This window comes from Ictalurus furcatus, chromosome 11 (genome assembly GCF_023375685.1).
Source record: "Ictalurus furcatus strain D&B chromosome 11, Billie_1.0, whole genome shotgun sequence".
In the NCBI taxonomy this organism is placed as follows: Eukaryota; Metazoa; Chordata; class Actinopteri; order Siluriformes; family Ictaluridae; genus Ictalurus; species Ictalurus furcatus.
The window spans coordinates 9,843,141-9,859,530 of NC_071265.1; the positions used below are offsets into that span (position 1 = coordinate 9,843,141).

The following is a 16,390-nucleotide window of genomic DNA, read 5'->3' on the forward strand; positions in this document are numbered from 1 at the left end:
TAATCTGGATGGTTCTCTTTTGTAATATTATGTATGAGGCATAGTGGCTTAGTGGTTAACACATTTGCCTCACACCTTTGGGGTTGGGGGTTCAAATCCCATCTCTGACCTCTGTGTGTGAAGTTTGCATATTCTCCTCGTGTTTCGGGGATTTCCTCCAGGTGCTCCGGTTTCCTCCACCAGTCCAAAAACATGCTGTAGGCTGATTGGCATTTCCAAATTGTCCATAGTGTGTTACTTCGCACTGCGATGGGTTGGTACCCCCTGCCTTTTGCCTCGAATTTGCTGGGAAAGTCTCCAGGCTCCCCCGTGCAACCCAGTGTAGGATAAGTGGTATGGAAAATCGACGGCTAAGGTATTGTCATATATTTATAAATTTTAAAAATGTTTTCCAGTGTGACTTGCATGTGATATGCTTTATTGCAACTTTTACAGCACGCTATACTATTTTGAGCACGTTATACTTTGAACCTAACTGAAATAGGAGTGATGCAAGCTTCCAAAGCTGATAATCAGGTGACTGGCTTGATGAAATAACTCAGAAGGAAAGCATATGACTTGAATAATGCAGTGAAGTTATTTGGGACTTTATCAGATACACAATTCTCCTGGTTTCTGAGTACCATGTTAACTCATTGACAAAATGTTTAGTACCAAATTATCAAAACTTGTCAAAACATATCTGATGATTTTACCAACCTTGAGAGCGAGGCACAACCAATGTATGTTTTTTTTCCTGTTTATTTGTGCCACAAAAGCGGTTTTTAATTTGCCATCACTACTTTCTACAGTGTAGCCATCGCTCTCTCTCTAACAGCCCAAAGTGTCAGTGAGAGAAAAAGAGCCCAAAATCTCTTTTTAAAATTTAAAATACAGAAATTACACCATGTCATATAGATACCAAGGTAAACACACCATGGTATATACATGACTGTATATTTCCCCTAAAATAAATCCAAGGGTGTACACATAAGGGCTCAAATCTCACACACACACAGCCCCCCTGTACTGCTAATACTGCTAACTATTGTGAGACTCTCAGCTACTGTGCATGTAAACAACTCACCATGACCACACCTTCCTGCTACAGCAGATTAAATTCTGATCAAAGTATAAACACATACAAACTTTGAGTATTTCATAAACTGCTGATCTCCTGGGATTTTCACACACACATACACAAAGTCTCTAGAGTTTACACAGAATGGTGCGAAAAATTATATTTCTCTATATTATATTAGCTAATATTGTGTGTTATAGCAACCTTGATTTTTTCTGGTTGGATCAGTTGTAGATTCATTTCAGGGAGTAGGTATACAGCCCCAACCATAGTTCAAGCCCAGGGGCTCCCACCACCCTAAATCTGCCCCTGACTAGTACTAGTCCCAAACCCTACATTACCTGTATGGATTCAAGCCATCTGCTAAAAGGACAAAGAAAGGGGACGGGTAAAATGCTTTCGTCACCGCTTCCAAGTGCTGCGTCGTTAGGGTTGAGCAATATGACCCTGATGACCCCGTAGGGGAAATGTCAAGTATCATGATGTTTTTACATATACATATATTATACTCATATTGTACACACACACAAACTAATTTTATATTTATATATATATATTTTTTAAACCCTTACAGGTTATTAAAAGGGTTCACGGTGTGATAAACATGCCAGCTCGTGTTATTCTTCCTAAACTAGTGAAAAGCAAAGCTATGGCTGAGAGGAGGAAGTAGGTTAAATAAAAAATAAACTACAATAGCATGGTGTGAATAATCAACGTGATGCGGCTTGATGTGAAACTGCCACTGCGGTCAGACCTGCTGTTATAGAAAATGATTCAACACCTTCTGACCAATCAGAGTTGAGAATTCATCAGCACTGTGGTATAAATACTACTAAACTAATACTTCCATTTGTTATACCGTGCTGGAAGACTTTTTTTTATGGAATAACACCATTTCAAATATACAAACTGCAAAAATACTTTTCTGCAAAAGTCACGTGAGAGACTGCTATTTAAACACTGCCATTAGATGAACACTATACCAGGGTCTGGACTTGTGGCTTGAAAATGCTGAGCTAAAAATGTTATGTATTGTAGACAGAAAAAAACATCACTCGAGACATCACTGAGCAGAAGGCAGTCAGTATTTTATAGACAAGCATTCAATTGTCAGTGAGAATATTGTATTGCTCAGGTAGTCCCTCAAATACTTGACAAACAACAGGTTTTGAGGTGGCTCTAATTCCAGCGTGACTCTTTACTGTGTATATAAACACGTTCCTTTTTAAAAACCACATTTAAGCTAAAAGGAATGTTTTCTGGCTAAGACCAAGTAAGTGAAAGGGTAAATACTAACATATTCTAGGTCTTATTTACAGATTTAAAAGTCTACAATAAATTACTATAAAAAAAAAAACCCCAACATGAAATTGTTTTAAACATGACAAGGGCAGTGACCGATGCTATAGGAAATAATGCACCATAGTGAAAAAAGTTCGATATGGGAGAAGGGTTTGGAATACGAGCTGTAAATGGTCATGTTAGAGTCTTCTACGTGTATGCTAGTGTAAGGGATGAGTGGAAAGTGATTTGTACCTTGTGGGCAAGCCAAATGTAACCATCTTCCACCGCCCACTAGTGGTCAAAAAGTGAAATTACAGAAACACTGGACACTGAAAGAGTAACTGAGACGAGGCCGGGGTAATACGTCAGATACACAGTTTCATGGTCTTAACAAGTTATGTTAAGCACTTTAAAATGTTTCATTTCATCCAGTACAGCATGGCTTATAATCACGATAATCACGATAATCACAGTACTGAACGGTAACGATGCAGCCCAAAGTCAGTTGTGGTTCTAAAACAGTCAAGAAGTGGTACAGCTCTGAAAACAACGGCAGCATGAGGGTCTCAGCAATGCCGGAGTCTGATTAGATCGGTTCTGACTTTGAAATCTGGACGCAGTATCACTTTAGAGTGTAAAGTCCATTTGCCATTTCTCAGAAGTGTGACCTCTGGTCTGGAGGTAAACTGTCCATCAGACAATTGAGCTGTTCCTCGCCGAGTTTGATCTTATCCTCCAGTTTGCGCTGCTCGATGATGAGCGCGGACTTCATCTTGACGAAGTGCTCGTAGTCGGCCAGGTTTTCCTCCTGCAGGTAGCTGGCCAGGATGTCGTAGACGACCCGTTCTCGCCGGTCCAGGTTGTCCTTCAGCTCCTTGGCGTCGTCGTGCTGCCGGATCAACAGCTTGCGCTTCTCCGTCAAGGTACGCTGTAGAGGCAACAGAAGAATGATCAGGATGCCGTCAGAGTTTCTAATAGCGAAAACTTATAAGATATCTAAAGTCTGTTCACCTTGAATATCTAATACAAGCAAGTCAATCAGAATATAATGTTCGTATACAATCTCACCTCGTGCACAAAGTAGTGTTCAGTTTATAGCCCTTTATGTAAGAAACCAAGCTGATAAACGTATGTTTAATGAAATCTAACAGTTCTGCAAAAAGTGTCTCATTGTATTCAGTTGTAAACCAGCCCCGCTAGGATTTAGCAATTTTGCGATCGCAGATATGAATGCAAAACTCCACGATATTCGGAGGAGCTTGCAACTTTTTAAAATTACTGCAGATTTGCCACAGATTTGGGCACGTCATGTGACATCACAACGCACATTCAGCCAAAGCCCTCTTAGAGTCACGTGTTGAACATGAGTACAGCTAAAAGGGTGGCTGTGGCTTAGGTGGTAGAGCTAATCGCAGGGTCCTGAGGCGAGACACTGAACCAAAAGTTGCTCCCAATGGCGAGCTAGCACCTTATAGTGTGTGTGCGTGGGTGTTTGTGTGTGTGAGAGAGAGAGAGAATGGGGTCAATGAGACACAGTGTAAAGTGCTTTGAAGAACCGCTAAGGTTAAAAGGCACTACATAAGTGCAGAAAATTGACCATTTAGCTAAAAAGGTCTTGTTTACCAACAAACATCACTATTAAAATTGATGAATTTCAGTATTTTTCCACGCAAAAAACTCGCATGACAGCAAAGTCGAGTATTTTTGGCGGCAACAATCACCCCAAAAAAATTATAATAAATAAATAAACAGCCAAAATCCTGTATGGACTTGTAATTGTGTGAAGCTATGCTGTACTTTCACTGATAGCCCATGATCAATATTCCTAGCAAACACGTGCCAATAAATAATGTTTATCTTATTTCACGTCACATCTTTACACGACACTCATTCCCAGTATGTAATCCACTGAGCTTGTCTCAGCTGTTTCCGATGTTGTCTGCTCACCCTCTCCTCGAGCGGTGCATCCTCCTCCAGGCTGTTTAGGGCGTTCTCTACACGCGCCAGTCGTCCAGACAGAGACAGCAGAAGGCTGACCACTTTGTCCAGGTCCCCGACGAACATGCGGAATTTCTCCAGCTCGTTGGGTTTGCAGACGGCCTGCACGGTGGCCTCGACCTCCTCGCCCAGAGCGTTGTTGTCCTGCATGTCCTCCTGCAGACTCTCTCTCGCCTCCCGCAGCACCTGCAGCTTCTTGCTCAGGCTCTCGATCAGCTCGTGCTGCAAATGTAAACAGAGTGTGAATGGTGTGTGAATATAGTCAAAATCTCCTACTGCAACTCTCAGAATCTTTCCTGTAACTTGAGTACGTAATCTTTATTTACTTGAAGAGATATGCCAAGTTTGACTAGGAAGGGGAAAATATATATTTTATATATATATATATATATATATATATATATATATATATATATATATATATATATATATATATATATATATATAAATAAAAATAAAGGACATGTAAGTGCCTTGTTGCGAAGCAGTTCTTACACACCAGGGGTCAGTTCCAGACAGCAGCATTTCTTTAGTCCAAATACTTAAGGTAATTAGGTTACACAATATATATATATATATATATATATATATATATATGTGCCTTATAAATGCCTTATAACTGTCAGCAGTTTGTTTGAATGAAGATTAAATTGTAAATACATTTAAACTACACATTTCACCTGGACTGCAGTACATTAAAAATACCACTAAGCGTTCCATAGAGGATTTCATGGAGTTTTTTGAGATTGTTGTGGCCAAAAATGCTTGATTTTGCTGCGTTTTTTTTTTTAAACTTGCGATGCAACTTGCAGAGGAGATGAGCTATTTTGTGAATAATTACTTGAAGTGGCAAACTTGCAATTGCATGAAATTGTTCTGCACAGGGTTTCACAATAAAATTTGTTGGTAAATGACACCTTTTAGCTGTACTAAAGGACTACATTTACATGGACAGCAGTAATCTAATTATTGACCTTATTCTGAATAAGACAATATTGTGATTAAGGTGTGTACATGTCTGTAATACACGTCTATAATGCGACTAAAAGAGGAATACTCCACATGTCTTAATTCGATTCGTGTTTACTTCGAGTATGTCTTTAGTCGGATTAAGGTAATTTAAAATGCTGTTTACATGCTAGTTTCTTAATCAGAGTATTGTCTTAACCGGGTTAATATCGGATTATTGTTGTCCATGTAAACGTACTGATGGTCGATGAACGTCAATCGAAGGCGGCTTCGGCAGAATGTGCGTTGTGAAATGGTCACGTGACGCTTCTTGACTCAAATCTAGTGTCATTTTTTAAAAAACAAAACAAACAAAAAAACTAAAATCCTGGAGGGACTGTTTAACCTACATTCAGCTATAACTTATATACACATAAGCTATAGAAAATAAATCAAACCACACTAATTGTGTTAAATGTAGTTAGATTTCCAGTTACTGTTTGTTTTGATATAGTGTTGGGGTGAACCAGCTGATCGAGCACTACCTTCTTGTTGGCGAGCTCAGTGTCATTCTCCTCCTCCAGTTCCTCTTCTGATTCGAGCTCTACACTCTGCTCCTGCATATCCTTCATTTTAATAAGCAGCTCTGCTTTGGGAGCCGACGTGCTGTAATAAGCTGAGCTGGTCACCAGAGCAGCTGCTGTGGCCGCCACCGCTGCCATGCTCTCCTCCTCTCTCCTAAAAAAACGGTGACGGTATCAGTACTGAACGATAAAAACGAACTATTGTGTTGTCAAAAAAACAATACAGAGAAAGATTCACAAGGTTGTGTGTGTAAACATGCTTGTGTCCACTTTATGGGAATAACAGAAATTATTCTTTAGTTTCACCATTAACACAAATCAAAAAATTTAAATTGCCATTCTGCATTCAGTCACCAGGGGGCCACGGCTTTCATAACATTACTGCCGGGTAAAAATAAAGACCACAACATACATAGTATGTTTAGCATTGGAGACAGAAACTATTTAAAAAATAAATGAAATAAACTTGGAAACAAATTTCATTCTTATGAACCACAGAGAATTCACGCCGCATGAATGTCTAGCCTATGATTCATAACCAAGACAACACATACAACCAAACATTTTACACACACACACCTCAGTGCAATTAAAAAAAAATAAAAATAAACAAATATAAAAAGTGTAAAACCATGGCCTGACCTCTCTTCAGAGCTGCGTGAGGGAGTCAGTTTGGGTGCAGCTCTCCTGCGTTGGTGCGCCTCCTCAACCAGCTGCTCTCCTTCTGGGAAAATCCCTTCCATCAAGTCCATAGTGGTCCTCCTCTTACTCTGGTCCAAAATGTCCGCCAAGGACTTATCTCTGTCTATGATGTCCCTGGCCAACACCTCTCTCTTCTCATCTTCCTCAGAGTGAGAGGAAGCACTGAGGCTGGCCGAGGAGACTCCGTTACTGCGCTGATCCACACAGGGGTCTTTCTGTGGCTCCTGAGGTCCCGAGACATCAGTCTGAAGCTGCTGCTCCTTCTGAGGGCCCATGGCTTCATTTTCCTGCTCTCTTTGACGTGTGTACGTGCAAAATGGAGAGGAGGATTGCTCTGGGGCTTCCAGACTGGACAGAGACAAGACTGCGGGCCGTGAGCTGAGGGGTGTCTCGGGGCTTGGGTGAAGGTACTGTCGATTTTCTTTCTCTGTACTGCTTTCAGAGTGGACGATCTTGATGGGCACTTTTTTCACAGTGGTGCTGTCGTCAATCACCTCGTCCATCCTAAAACAGAATATATGAGGAGAAATCAGACAGAGACCAAAAATACATTAAAAAAAAAAAAAAGGCAGACTGGAGATTGCACCTGTCTTGGAAAAACAGATGACTATCTCTAAATAATACAATTTTCATGAACAATATTCAAGATTAAAAATACACATTCATTATTTAGAAATGCAAGCGCAGAGAAACTCCAAATACCTGTAGAGTAAGCATGTGCATAAACACTGTCTGATCCCCCAAAGCCCCAATTTTCTCACTTGCCAGTTCCCACTCATTAGCTTGCTTTCCCCTAAATCACATATGGGTTAAAAATCAGGGCGGTTGAAGGCTAACAAATGCTTCATCTGATACATATGAAGCCAACCTCTGCATCTTTTCAAACTGCTGCTCAAGCTCAGTCATGAGCATGAGCTCCCAGAAGCCCACGATTGGCTAATGTCATTCAGATTGACAGGGGAGAGAGCGTATACCCTTGCTCCCCACCCAGAGGAGCTCACTTTTGCTCTCATGACTCCCAGCCATGGATGGCACCGGCATCGTTGCCATTCAAACTCATTCGCTTTTCAGTTGTGATACTCAGGACCCTTAGTAATATCATACTGTTAGATGAATCATTTAGTTTTGCAAAACAAAAAAACTAAACTTCTTAATAATATCTCAAATTTATAATAAAAAGGAAAATGAAACCAAAAATAGATTTGAACATTTAATGTTATTTGTTATAATGAGCAACAATGGAGCTATTAAAGCAAAGTCACCCAACAAATCTATATTTAAAAAAAAAATCAATTAATAAAATGTTATGTTAAGTATATTCTTACACTGATATTAAATATCTTGCTGCTTTCAAATGACAGGGTTTCCGTCCCAAATGACCAATATAATAGCACACTCAAACCTTTGGACTCCTCCTTGTGAAAGGAGTTCTGGGAACTCACAGAAAGGCTTGTACAAAAATACTGCTGCTTCTCAGGAGAAAAAAAAAGCAGAGACAAACAAAAAGCGAGACGGAGAAATTCCAAATACGAGACTTGCACGATGAACAACTGTAGCGGTTAGTGGCCATTTTCAGCACAAACGTATATGAAGAAGTCTCTTGTACGAGACTGAGCACAACAAGAGCAGGGTCATAATTAAATCACCGCTCTGAAGAACAACATAGCTCCCAGTGAGCGTTTGTAGAGTGCAGCTGAAACAGAAACCCAGCTGTGGCGTGCCAGTGGAAAACCTTCATGAGCTCCAACTCATCATCCTGCTGCATTAAGCGGTGTTATTATTAAGATCTGGAGGAATGTCTTACCTTCCTGTGGTTTCATCCTGCTGGGAGACAGGGACAGGGGGCTTGTCAGTCAGTCTCTGGGGAGCGAAGTGAGGTGATGGCGAACGCTGCCCTTCCATGCTGGGTGGAGTCAGGTGGGCAGGAGGCTCAGGAGGAGGAGGAGGAGGAGGAGGAGGAAAAGAAGGAGGAGGAAGGGGTATGGTCTCCAGTTGAGTCTCCTCCTCTCTTTTTGGACCCTTGCTATGCTCCGGGTCCTTCCAGGACACTGGGGCGTGGATTGGGGTGTCTTTAATGGGAGAGTGAGAGACACAGGTTTCGCCCCGTGAGGTCAAGAGAGGCGCAGCGGCCTCGGGGCATTTGTACTTGTCCAGGCGTGTCGGAGGAGGTCTCGGAGAAATCGAGCCGTTGTTTTTTGCGTTCGAAGGTGGATCGGTGAGGATGCTACGATCGGGGAAATGTTGAGAAGGACCAGCAGGTTGTGGAGGAGATTTACGAGTGAATGGTGGATCTGAGACGTTTCTCTCAAACTCGCCTCCTGTCAAAAGTGGCGCTGGTTCTTGATTCGGCTTGGGCAATAAATCCTTGTATCCTCCGTCACTTAACCTGAGGGAAAATATGTATAGATATTTCAGTACATGTACACTGGCTGTGCAAAAGAATAAAATGCTGAAACTGTGAACGCGTTTGCGCTTTCTCATGCACAAAGCTTCACTGTGTGCTGTGCTGTGTAAATCGATAGGAGAGCAGACATTTCTCCCACATTTCACCATCTCTCCATGGTAACTCCCAAGCTGGTTGTCATACCCAGCATATTTCTGTTCCCACAAGCCTGTCACAATCCGGGTAATGAATGTTCTTTCCCTGCAGCCACCGGCCAACAGTACTCTTTTCTCCACTCAGTCTCAATTGTTTTGACTGTTTTTTTTTTTTTATTCGCTTTTTGCTGTCAGGGATTGTAGATTTATATGTTGTGGCAGCAAAGAGGGACAGCGAGCCTCTTGTGGAGCTGTTTTATGTAGGAGTGGTGGGTCACTGAGGGCCTTTTATAGAACATTTCAGACTTACAAAACATGCTTGGTAGAGACCAGAGCTATAGGCGGACTAAATATTTCTGCAAAAGTAAAATCAGATTTGTAATTTTCATTTTTTCATCATTTAAAAAAAAAACTAAACAAAACGCACACAAATCATTCATACATTCAAGGCTATGTATGTACAGTAAAATATTTCTGATCAGTTTGAAATAGTATTCTAGCCTGACCACAATTCACATCCACGAAGACGGTTCAAAAACCTGTAGGGGACAAAGAAGCAGCAGCTGGACTTCACAAAAAGAGACAAAGTATCATTTTGACTGAAGAACAGAAAAGAGAGGGGGGAAAAACAAAAAAGGATTTAAAAATATATATCTATCTATCATATAAAAAAGCCATGTAAAGACATGCACAGGCTGTTATAGGCATGAACTACACCACCAACACACATGCTGTGAGAAGAGCTAGACAGTTTTGACATGCAGTTTGATGGTATAGTATGCATCCCTCGAGTTGGAGTTAAACATACATACAGAATGGCAGAACAGACATCTGACTGCGTGACTTGTGTGTAATACGTGTGCTGGGCAGAATAAGTGTCTTTAATGTCAGCGTGCATAGACATGCAGTGAGCCACCGATTAAATGCTGACAGTCTGTAATCACAGAGTGCACAGAAACAGGAACGACACTAACCAATCACAGTGCTGGTCACCAAGTCGCACCAATTTCAGACATTACCAGCTTCCACATTACTTTGCTACGATAAGAATTATTAAGCTTCTCCGTCACAGCTCAGTAAATTTACAGAGCTTTTCTCTCAAACAAGCGTCAATCCTTGTAACTAAAGCAGTGCTACTTACCACGAATCCTCCAGACATTAAGGCTCAATATCAGACAGCGCACTCACCATGGCTGTCTCACAGTATCGAAAGATCTGGCTGCCTGCGTTGACAGGTGCTTCCTGGAGCACTGGATCTCTAAGCTCACCTGGGTGGGGCCGCTCGCAGCTTAACCCTGGTTCTATATTAGCTTTTGTCATGTGAGTTAGGTTGCGTGACACACTAAAGTTAAGTGAAGTGGGCAATTTAAACTAGATTCTTAACAGCTCTGAGTGAGTTTCACTTGAATGAGCTACCAAAAAAAAAAAGCTGAGAGACACATATCTGCACGCATATTAAAAAAAATCTGCCTAATACGGAAATGTAGGGTTTTCTATAAAGATGATCACTAACAACATGACTATGTAATATACTTTTTTTTTTTTTTTTAGCTGACTATGATATAAAAGGCTGCAAGTTAACCTACCCAGCCATCTATGAGCTTCAAAGCGACTTGTGCACCAAACGAACAGTAAACGTGCTCGTCACAACACCTCAATTACAGGCAGGGGAAGACATGATAATTTTATAGGGTGCAATTTAACAATCTTGTGATGATGGATGTTTGGTTTAGTGGGCAACATGCTAATTAAAGTAAACCACCCCTTACTTTTACCCAAAGCAGACAGAGAGAGAATGAAGAGAAGCCTGCGAGTCCGACTGATAATGCAGAAAGAAAGACGGAGAATGTAAAATACCTGCAAGGTCAATACCGTGATCAGAGAAAACAGCACAGAGAAGAAGCAGAAATGTACCATATACAGAGCAATTCGAACTCATATATATATATATATATATATATATATATATATATATATATATATATATATATATATAAAATGCTGAAAATAAAACTTCAGACTTGGCACTTGCATTTGAATTATGGCAGCCATTTTTTGTTGCTCATGAAAATGCAATTTTAAATGATGTGCTTTGCAGCTGAATTTGTATGATGTCATTTTAATTATGTACACAGGAAATGGAATTGCAAATAAGTATTTTCTAATTAGTATGTCTAAATAACACTCAGTTTAAGTCTTTACATATTGTGTTGCTTAGTAAAGTACCCTTGGTTAAAACTGTCTTAGCAAAACAAAGCCAGTAGTATGCTGTTAGACCAAACAGCGGCCCCTTTGTCGACCTCACAGGCCTGACTACAGTATCACTTTGACCCAGCTGTGACAACACAACCATCCTCAGTGCCGGGGGTTTGTGTGATGAGGACATGACTTTGTGGTTTAGGCATTTGAGGGCCTGAATTGGTTAATTCCAAAAATGTTACAAAGAACCTGATTTCACATGACCACTGAGAACATGAAGCTGTGTTAATGAAAAACAAATATTTGACACTATTTAGTCATCATTGACGAGAACATTTATTTCCACTGTACTGTGTTTTGCTCATTCCCTGAGAGAGAGCACTGTATTGTGAAATTGTGTTGACTTCTCTGGTCATTATACTGTACAACTCTGCACAACAATATGCAGTTGTAAGCTCTCCGATTCTACAATGTACATTTTCTCAAGGCCAAATTATACAACATAAGCTGTGTGAAATCCCATGCTGTGTGTGGATATATAGTGAGCAGTTTCAACACAAGGATTCGACAGGTGAACCAAACACGTGCACTAGTCATCTGAGGTACTATGGTCAACATGCAGTAAAAAGATTTCTCTCTGAAACGTCCCATATTTATATAGCGCGTGGATTGCGATATTCTGAGGTATTGTTTTAAAGGAATAGACACGTTGCAGAAGGTTGTCACGGAAGTTTATAAGACAGTTAGATGTCAGCATTACCATACTGTAAAGTAACCGAGAGATTCGGTGGCTAAAATCTCCCTGCTTCCAAAGTGTATACATCTGCTGCAACTGAACATTTATTTCATGCCAAACTGCAAACGTCTCAATGTTTAATCTGGTGAAATCTGATGCTTAAAACGCCATACAGAACCATGTGAATATCAAAAACATGTGAGACCACGTAAGGAATAAAGGGCTTTTGTGTGTGATACTGTGCTGTGCTAATGCATTAGCCATGCACAGAATAGAGTCAGTGCAAGCTGGATGTCACACTTGTGCTTTATTTTCTGAAGACTAGTTTCTCTCAACACAAATGTGATCTGCTTTTCCTTAAAGTCATCTTCATTTAAATTTGTTTAGGGGGAAATTTCCCATGGGTGAAAAGACAGAGGATCATCGATTAGCTCCCCTTGTCTGATATGCCTGAATGCCATATTGATTCATGTAACTGATGATTCATAATTTGGTGGTAACAATACTTGAAATGAAACCATTTTAATAACTGTGTGGTGGTCTGAGAAAACCTTTCAGATGTTGCTGAAAAACAGGGTTCGAGGTTTCTCTCTCTCACATATATATATATTAGAGAGAAACCTCGAACCTATCTGTCTGTACACACACACACACACACACACACACACACATATATATATATATCTTGGCGTTGTCTACCAAACAACTTGCAATCTTTACATTGGCAATAGCAATTCTTACATTTGCACTTCCTCTTCCTCACACTCCAACTCAGCCAAAAATATAAACGCAAACGCAATCCTATTTGAATTTGCATTTTCACTGAGGTACGTCTGTCAATCAGAAGAAATTTTGAAAATTTAAACAGCACTGTGGTGTTAATAATTACACACATATGATTGGTCCTTTAGTAGTACCTGCAAAAAAATAAATAAATCATGTGACTAGCTGTGTTGTGACTTTGCGATCAGGTCCTTTAAGAAATTAGGTAAATTGCTAATTTATGACAAATTTATTTGAAACCCTTATTATGCATCTCAAGTAGTTCATGTTGAACCCTACTCCTCCATTCTCACTCCAAGATAAATGACATGATCATTTCAACAGATGCATATTTCATCAACAGAGTCAGTAAGTGTGAAGGTTGTAATCTGACTAAAATACAAAAAGGTTGAAAAATATTTACCTGCCTACTGAGACCTTTGATAAAAAGCACCCATAAAGCAGAAAGTTATCTGTAATTGTAGGAACATTACATATTTGTTTGCATAACAAACAACAAATAGTTTACCCACCTCGATGCAGACTTGTCATGATCAGAGAGTTTTCTCTCAGGTGGGTAGTATTCAGCTGACTTCCTTCCTTGCACGGGGATGTTCTGAAGAGAATAGAGTACAAAAAACATTTAATATTCTAAGGCATCTATCAATGCATGCTCTTGTCTTGGAATGGTTTTACTGTTTAAAGTGGGATTCACTTCAGTATATACTGGGTGAGTTCCTTGACACTTGCTACTTTTCTGGACTGAAGGCGTGACTTTTTTTTTTGTTTAGACACAGCTTAATGTTTGACTAAGGCCCTGCCTTTATTCTCGTACTAGTCATTCAGCCACCCTGTCTAAACAGCATTAAAAGCAAACAAGCTTTCTAAAAGGGCAAAACAGAGATAAACCTACAAATAAGTAATACGCAATGATAAGGCGTGGGTTTCAGATAAAACATTAGTTTTCGGAAATGTCAAAAGGACAACACTAACCTGGCCATAGAAGTCCTCTGAGGGAGAGGAGCGTGACCTTTCATGGAAATAGGCAGGCTTATGCTGCTCATCCACTGCTGGATCGAGGATGTTATCAGCTGAGTGGTACCTTCCAGACGTTCTGGGATCCACTTTTCTCTGTATGTTCCATGTGGCCTCATACTCTGCAAAAGTGCCCAGTCTTTGTGAGGAATTTGATCCACTATCTGTTGCCTTACTGTTGCTAACCTTCTTGGTAATATCACTTTGTCCAGACTGAAACGATTCTCCAGACTTGTCCAATCTGGAGTCTTCAAATATTTGCAGATTTTGCTTCAACATGGGTTTGCGATAAGCAGGTTTTCCTGTTGCCTCAAAGACTTTATGCCTGTTGACTAAAAATACGTCATTATCTTGTGGAATTGGCTCCTCGTCAACACCAACCTCATTAATTTTTTCAGGCTCAGAGAAGGACCGTACTTTCTTCTCTACGGGAAAACGTTTTCGGCCACATATACGGGGCACGTGGTTTGTACCCGAAGCAGGCTTATTTGAAGGGACCTCAGAGACGCTTGGCAGAGAAGGTGTATCCTTGCGGGAAATGGACAGAACTTCAGATCCTGGGTGCTCTAGGAGCACTGGCTCCAAGTCCCTCCTCCTGAAAGAAGTAGCTTTAAGGACTCGAGCTTGGGCCTCCTTCAAATGGTCTTTATAGGCACCACGGAAGGAACCATCGGAGGAAGGTGAAGAGATATCTGTGGACTTCCAAATGGAAGGCTCTTCTTCAGGATCAGCTGAGCCACTCAGGACTGCTGCACTTCGACTCTTCTGAAGCTGAGCTCTCCTCATCTGGATCTCATTTCGCAACGTGGTGGCAAAACGGTCACTACGTCGAACCTGCCTGCCATTCTGGGGATCAACGAATTCCTGTTGTCCATCACCACTACCCACTTCACTTTCTACGTCAACCAACCTACTGCTGTCATGTGATAGAGAGTGCAGCATAGGGGTTTTCATGGGGCATACTGTAGTCTCACTTTTAGACGGTAAATCTTCTTTGGAGGATTCTCCCAATCTGTAAGATTCAATGATCTTCCCCTGCTGGCTGTGCTTGATGAAATGGCTCTCTGAGTTTGTTACGGTGTTTTGCTTCTGGAGTCCTCTTCCCTCCGACGCTTTAGTTGCTGCATCATCAAAAGAAGACCTATTAACTGCCGCGTACACCCGATGCTGGCTGTCAACCTGTCTATAATATCCATTGCCGTCTTGGTTATTTGGGTGCTGTAGTACCTGAGATGCGGTGAACCTGTCCTTGAGCTGTCCTTGAGAGCTTATGGAAGTTCTATCACCTCCACTTTGGGCGATTTCCATCAGAGAATTAGCATTCCTGTCCTCCACCCGCAATAAAGAGGCCTGGGATCCTCCCTGAGAGGATTGTCGAGATGTGACACAGTAATACCTGTTGGAGCTTTGACTGTCAGGGTTTTGGTCAATAGTAGTGCTGGACAGCGATGCAACATGCCTTCTGATCTGGTTCTGGCTATAGTGTGGAGCATGGTTGTTGGTGGGTAACTCTTGCATGCTGCTATAGCAACTCTGAGACTTGCCTGTAGATGGGGTTCTGGGCGGCGCATGAAAAGTGCTCTCTTCACTGTACTGACGTTGATGGTAGGCTAAGCGAGTGTAGGACGGATCAGTGCTGGATGGTGAGTATTTCTTATTTGAGTTTGGAATAGCAGTTTGTTGACTGTAGTCACCTGCAACATATGGATTAATCGTGCCACTTTTAAGTTGCGGGTTGTAGTTTTGGCTCGTTTCAAGGCCTGACTCGGTTGCATGGTAAATCCTTTGATTACTTTCAGACATCTCTGGTGTAGTCTTTAATCCTTTGCCCTGGATCTTTGACTGGGTAGGAATCCCAGGATTCTCAGGGTAACTGGAGACCAAACCCTTTTCATGAATCTTGGTCACAGCAAAACTATCACTGCGTGTTGGTGGTGCAGGAGGTGGAGGTGATGGTGCCATGGCCTTCTTCATATCAGGAACATGCCAAACAGGCGCAATGCTGGACCTTCCAGAAGTAGAATGCCGGTAGCCTGGCTGCTCCTCTATTCTTGGGCTTTCTCGGCCAGTGCTTACTGAAGGTGGCTGTAGATAACCAATTCTGTCCTCCTGTCGGGCCCCTTCACTTAGGCTGTGACTGGGTCTGCCGTTGCCAGGCCGACTTCCCGAGTCCCACTGGTTAATTTTATACAACATATTCTCTGTAGAAGCTGCGTTGCTTCTGGACAGCGTATAATCAGGCGTCCCTGAGCTGGTTGAAAATGAGCTATAGGCAGAATCTCTTTTTCCGCCCACTAAATGTTCAACACTGTTGCCGTTAGATTTGCTCGGAGACAGGCGTCCAGGTGGATAGGGGCAAGAGCCGTGTTCTAAACTATCCATGCTGCCCAAGGAGCTGAACTGGTCCGATACTCTGCGCAAATTAGGCTGGTCCCAACCAGTAGCGAGGTCAGAGGAGAATGAACTAAGGAAATAAGCATACATTTTAGACTGCACCGACACGGAAGGATTGCATAAAACAACAGTGGAAGAAAACTACTTGAT

General features: G+C 41.4%; 1 protein-coding gene across 1 annotated transcript in view; it reads right to left on the reverse strand.

Annotated features, from left to right (window-relative positions):
• Positions 1-2,127: 2,127 nt before the first annotated feature.
• The window catches only part of shroom2a (shroom family member 2a), a 52,438-nt gene continuing 38,175 nt past the window's right edge, over positions 2,128-16,390 (reverse strand). Inside the window, exons 4-10 of the mRNA XM_053636117.1 lie at positions 13,805-16,310; positions 13,345-13,427; positions 8,381-8,962; positions 6,517-7,080; positions 5,836-6,028; positions 4,292-4,564; positions 2,128-3,272 (exon numbers count right to left, since the gene is read on the reverse strand). Coding sequence (XP_053492092.1) covers positions 3,000-3,272; positions 4,292-4,564; positions 5,836-6,028; positions 6,517-7,080; positions 8,381-8,962; positions 13,345-13,427; positions 13,805-16,310 — 4,474 coding nt within the window. The 3' untranslated portion in view covers positions 2,128-2,999. The remainder of the gene's footprint in view (positions 3,273-4,291; positions 4,565-5,835; positions 6,029-6,516; positions 7,081-8,380; positions 8,963-13,344; positions 13,428-13,804; positions 16,311-16,390) is intronic.